This window comes from Curcuma longa, chromosome 17 (genome assembly GCF_044706935.1).
Source record: "Curcuma longa cultivar G26 ecotype Majalengka, Jawa Barat chromosome 17, ITB_CL_G26_1.1, whole genome shotgun sequence".
Lineage (NCBI taxonomy): Eukaryota > Viridiplantae > Streptophyta > Magnoliopsida > Zingiberales > Zingiberaceae > Curcuma > Curcuma longa.
In genome coordinates, this window is record NC_133877.1 from 6,792,185 (window position 1) to 6,797,722 (window position 5,538).

The 5,538-nt window shown below is 44.3% G+C and overlaps 1 protein-coding gene across 1 annotated transcript; it reads right to left on the reverse strand.

Moving 5' to 3' along the window:
- Positions 1–375: 375 nt before the first annotated feature.
- LOC141848709 (TPR repeat-containing thioredoxin TTL1-like) lies at positions 376–4,129 on the reverse strand. The gene is made up of 8 exons (XM_074736754.1): positions 3,192–4,129; positions 2,239–2,434; positions 1,978–2,159; positions 1,567–1,900; positions 1,270–1,474; positions 1,074–1,180; positions 858–989; positions 376–613 (listed from the first exon to the last, which is right to left on the reverse strand). The coding sequence occupies exons 1-8, from the start codon at positions 4,127–4,129 to the stop codon at positions 566–568; spliced, it is 2,142 nt and encodes a 713-aa protein (XP_074592855.1). The 3' UTR covers positions 376–565.
- Between the last annotated feature and the right edge of the window lie 1,409 nt (positions 4,130–5,538).

Here is a 5,538-nt window from a genome sequence, read left to right on the forward strand (position 1 = left end):
TCTGACTTTTGCTGCCTTTGTTAGCTGTCAGAATATTTCCAAGTTGTAATAGTCAAACACAAGTAAAAAAAAGGAAGGCAAAAATGGTGATGAGTGCCCTACACGAGCAATGCATCCAACAACTACTACAAGGATCGAGTCACCACTTAGTAGCAGTGTGCATTTATTGTGAAACCTAAATCTTCAAGCTTGGGGACCATTAGCACTAGGTTTTATGCTGAGATATGTGAGAAACTACTGAAAGCCGTAGCCAATAAAATCACCAAGCAGTACACAGCACATCAGTATATCATTGCATCGTAGAACAAATTTCAGATAGTTCTGCGTTCTTTAGAAAACGGAAAAAGAGCTGATGAATAGCAAGTTGTAACCAGCATGCACTGTGGAAGGAGAAGAATTCATAAAGTTGTTTTATTTCATAGAAGTGGTAGCACATCAATGCAACAAGGAAAAAAAAATCAATGATCACCTTCCCCCTGCCTTCCCTTCTTTCCGCCCCTCCTATCTTCAGCTTCCAATGTTCTATTCGTATGCTGTATATACATGCACTGAACAACCAGCCACTTCAGTACTCAAAATGCAGGCACAGGTATGTAGGGAAGATAAAGTTGGACTGACAAGGAATGAGATTGGATATATTAATGGAGCAGAAAATGGTAGGAAAGAATGAGTCAAATGGACAAGGATGAAGCAAAGTAAAAGTAAAGGTGGAAAATTTGAGCTCTTTCTCTTTCAACTCAAGTTCACTCTTTGACACAAAACAGCTACTTTGTATCTCAGTTCCTAGATTAAGTTCTGTGAATTTTCCAGGATCTATCAAAATCGCTTCTGTCACCTTAAAGACTGTAGTGGCTCACCGATGACTCTAACATTTGTTGGCTGGGGCAGATTATCTCCTTGACTGTTCTTCCATTTTTGTAGATCTTGAATGTAGGGACTATCCTAACATTCTCAGCCTTTGCAACAGCAGGACTACGGTTGATATCAACCTTTGATACAAGAAATCAATACAATCAGAAACCAAACAAGAAGAAAGTCAACAGAAGAATGTTATGCAGGACCCAACATATCACCTTGATAAAGTTTGTAGATGGATGACGGCTGCACATAGCATCAACAAAAGAGGATAGTTGAGTGCATTGTGAATTTAAAGATGTCATGAAGTAGGCAACTGAAGATCCTGAAATAATAAAACCAACTTAACAAAGGTCAACAATGCAAAGTAAACAATAGAACTAATAATCAATAGAAGTGAAAATTGAAACTGACCAGGTAATGACACTGCTGCTTGGTATTGTTCCACGTTAGTAACTTCCTCAACATCTCCACCAAACTTCAAGTTAGACACATCCTCACCACGAGAAGTCTTTAGTGCAACCTGGGCATGGAATAAGGCTTCAGCAACATCATTGTCCCCTGGAAGTTCTTTCCTCAGTGCTTCATAATCTCGTACAGCTTCAGCCCAGCGCTCAAGCTGATTATGATGTCATACAAGTGAACAGAGAAAATTCTCAATCCTTCATAAGAGCATAATAATGTCAATGAAGCAAGATGATCTGTGACAACCTTGGCATAGGAATCTGCTCGTCTGAGAAGAGCCTTAGTGTAGTTAGGTCGAAGTCTCAAAGCTTCGTTGCAATCCTCCACAGATTTAACCCACTGTCCAAGCTTCGAACGGCAAGCTGCTCTGTTGCATAAAAGTACTGGGTTTGAAGGACTGGACCTCAGTCCTTCCCCATAAGCTGTGCAGGCCTCTGCAAAATTTCCAGACTTAAAGAGCTCATTTCCCTGAGCCCGAGCTCTTGCTACTGATCTTATGTTGTTTAATGCTGTTGTCACTTCTACACTCCTAGTATCTATCTGCCTGGCCTTTTCAGCAGCTGTTACTGCATTCTCAAACCTACCATATCCATTTTAGTTTCATGACCCAAGAAATGATTTATAGTATGATATGGAACTTTGAAATAGTCAACTTACCTTCCTAAAGCCATATCAACTTGCGCTTTAACAATGTAGAAATAGGAATGGGAAAGCATACCAAAGACTTTGGTAGCTGGGACTACGTGGATTGAATCTTCAATTTTAGATCTGGTTAAGTTTGAGTCAGCCTCATCAAGCTGATGAAGGTTGAGGAGAGCTTCTACCCTCAACGCAACAAACTGAAACATAAATTAAAAAGTTGACGACATTAAATTTGCATTCAGAATGCAGGATAAATAAATAATGTGAACAATTTACCAGCAAAGAACAGTCTGCTCCTGCAGCAATTGCAGTATCAGCTTCCCTTAATGCACTCTTCCAATCTCCTATCCTCCTTGCAGCTTCACAGAACCCCTGTTGTCTCTCTAGTTCTCGCAACTTCTGCAACTCAACAGGATCAGGCAGATGTCCAGTCAAGAAAAGGTGTTTCCTTCCAACTTCAACAAGCCCTAACCTGTAATACAAAATTCTTTAGAAAAGGTCTCATATCTAGAACCAATTGTAATTTGAGAACGAGTCAAAGGTAACCATGAAGAAAGTGTGAACAAGAGTTTGGTGAAAATATCACGGAGGATGGCAAAATGCGTGTACTATAGTTTCAAGGGGAATCTCAATTTGATCGCCGTGCTAACCAGGAAAGATATCTAAACTGACAATCCATGTGATGCATTGCAAAATGTCACTCAAACATAATAAACAATGTCTATAAACGAGTAACAAAACACTGAAACTCTGGTGAAGGAATATGCATCACAACAATTTGTACCAGGTCTTCACTCAAATCAGTTAAATTAAGCTCTACACAGAAAAAAGAGGTAAACGAAACCCTAATCCCAACAGGATGACGAGATATAAATAAAAAAAAAAAAATACTCGCACTATCAGTGCCGTCAGTTGAAAGCTAACAGAAACATAAACTACAAAAGGAATCAACAGAAACCAATACCTTTGGGATGAAATGAACATAAAACAGAGGAGATCACCCAAACATAAGGATCATAAGTTTGGGCAATTCATCCCAAAACTTCAAAAATCAACCACAAGGAAATTTGTATGCCAAGTGACTAAAAAACCCAAAAAAAAAAAAATCAATTGAGTACTCAAACCTGACCTGACGTGACCTTCCAGATCACTATAATGTGGGAGAGCAAGGAGCACCACCGAACCGAGAACAAGTTAACTAGAACACTTCCATCGGTACAACTACTAACCTTATGTATATAGATGCTAGCCGATGCTGCGCCCGCCCGTTTGTCGGATCCAATCGGACTGCCTCCTCACATTCTCTTGCCGCTTCTCCTACCCTGCCAAGCCCCACAAGAGCTGCCGCACGATTGCTCCGACATGCAGCATTTTTCGGGAACATGGCAATCGCTTTATCATAAAGGGCCAGAGCATCTGCATACTGCCTCTTCTTGTAGAGCTCATTCCCGGCCCTTGTTAGTTCCTCGGTATCGATTATGCCCATGTCTCTCCTTGGGTTCGAACCCACCAATTTCTCTCTACCACCAACTGCACCCTGGATTACGCTGCCATGACCATAGTTCCCAGTACCTGACCCAAGCACATCGCTTCTTGGCGTCGTCCTCTGCATCATTCCGGTCTTACCGATCTTCCCTGAGGGGCAGATGTTCCCCGCAGGAAGCACATTGGCGACGGGAGAGCTGACCGTGCTACTACCGCCGCCGCCGCCGCCGCCTCCGCCTCCGCTACTGCTACTGCTACTGCCACTGCCACTGCCGCCGGAGTAGATCTGCGGCCCAGAACCCGATCGACGGTGGAAGGGACTTCTCACATTTCTTAATTCCATGGATATCGGGCTGGTCTCACCGGAGAGTTCGCCGGAGTGGCTCTGCTTCCCGACGCTGGCCACAGCAGCGCCAGGATATGAAACCAGATGGGCAGCGGAGGCATGCGTCAAGGTCTTCGCTGAAGCGGATCCAGAGGAACTGGAGCAGCTGCTGCTCTGGGATGGGTTGCGAGGCCGGAGAGGGGAGACGGGGGACCCGAGGTCGGGGAAGTCGGGCTTGTTCTCCTCCACGTTGAGCGCGGACTCGAACCTTTCGACCACGGGCTGGATCCGGTCTGGAGGCAACGAAACTGAACCGCTTCCCTTCTCCGGCCGGCCCGTCTCGCCGGCGCGCGACATCTCGGCGGCCTCGTTGCGTCCGCCCAAGGTATCCCGTCCCACCTCCCGCTTCCTCTCCCTCCCCGGCAACTGTCAGAGTAGCAATGGCTACAGAAGAGAAGAAACCAACACCAAACAGGACAAGAATCTCTCAAGGAGAAAGAAATGCGAGATCTCGAAATGGGAAAACCAGAATAGGAAAGTAACGAAGAATCCGGTGGCCTCAACTAGAGATTAAAGAATGTGAGTAGCGTCAGATCGGACAACGCAAGAAGAGAAAGAGGAAGAAGAAGAAGGGAGGAAAGAAGGGAAAGAAAAGAACAGTGAGGGAGCATGAAGCAAATAAATAGAACCATGGTTTTCTTTTCTCTGTTGAAGAGTAACGAGTCCTTCTCCCTACGCCGTGACGCGTCAAAAATTTAAAACAATATTTCTGGCTCAATCGTTTATTATTTTAAATTGTATTTTTAGTTGGGTCCAAAATTCGATCCCCCACTTTCGAGTAGATCGCTGATTTCCATGACTAAAGTGCCTAACAAAATCGCAACTTTTAATTTGCTCGTGTGTGAATTTTAGGGTGGGAGTGAGGGTGTTTAGGTAATCTAACGCGGGTGGGAGGCAAAGGCTGGTGTGGCCATGTGCCGCGATCCATGTGCCAGCTGGCTCATTGAGATTTGAGGGGGCCCGAATCCCTCCATCTTCCGCCAGCTAAGCACTTCACAGGCTCCACTCACGGTGATTTGGATGAACAATTCTTTGACCGTTGATCAGACAGCAGCCCATGGGCCCTAAGAATCGGCTACATGAAATGGGTGGCCCACTGACCCAACTGAGATGTGATTTGATATTGGAAAAAACACGTAGATACATGAAAATCTAAAGGATAATATAGTGTTCTCAAAATACTTTTTTTTTTAATCTTGAGAGGATGATGCAATTGTTATGCAGAATCTAGAATTTATCATCTCACTAATGATAATTTAAAATCTTATTCTTTTCTGTAAGTATGTTTCATCATAATCAATTTAGTTGTGAATTAAACTAATTGGCAATATCCCAAATTATGGCAGCACTCGCGTTGCTCCCTTCGTCTCCTCGCCACGTAGAAGAGATCCGAATAACTTTCGTTGTAACTCACACCGAAAATAACGAAATCTTCGTTGTAACCTCATCGTCGGAGCTGACGTCTCCTTGATCGAGCACCAGCGTGCCGCTGCCTTCCGGCGCCAGCGAAATAGACGGGAAATGCCTGGTTGCGCACGAAAGGACCGGGAGGACTCTTGCAGTTAACGCGCATCTGCGGCAGGCCCATGCAGCGCATGGTGAACCGGAATTGTCAGAAATCTCGGCTTCGATCAGAAGACAAACCACGACAAGGTTCAAAATGCACTCATCGGTCGATCTATTCTTCGTGGGTATCTCGAAATCCA

What these genes read in the sequence shown, in the direction of transcription:
- LOC141848709 (XM_074736754.1), bottom strand. Translation starts at nt 4,129, where the DNA reads ATGTCGCGCGCCGGCGAGACGGGCCGGCCGGAGAAGGGAAGCGGTTCA. An exon ending in CTAGCATCTATATACATAAG is followed by an intron (nt 2,435 to 3,191) that starts GTTAGTAGTTGT and finishes TTTGTATTACAG; the next exon opens with GTTAGGGCTTGTTGAAGTTG. An exon ending in GAGCAGACTGTTCTTTGCTG is followed by an intron (nt 2,160 to 2,238) that starts GTAAATTGTTCA and finishes TTTATGTTTCAG; the next exon opens with TTTGTTGCGTTGAGGGTAGA.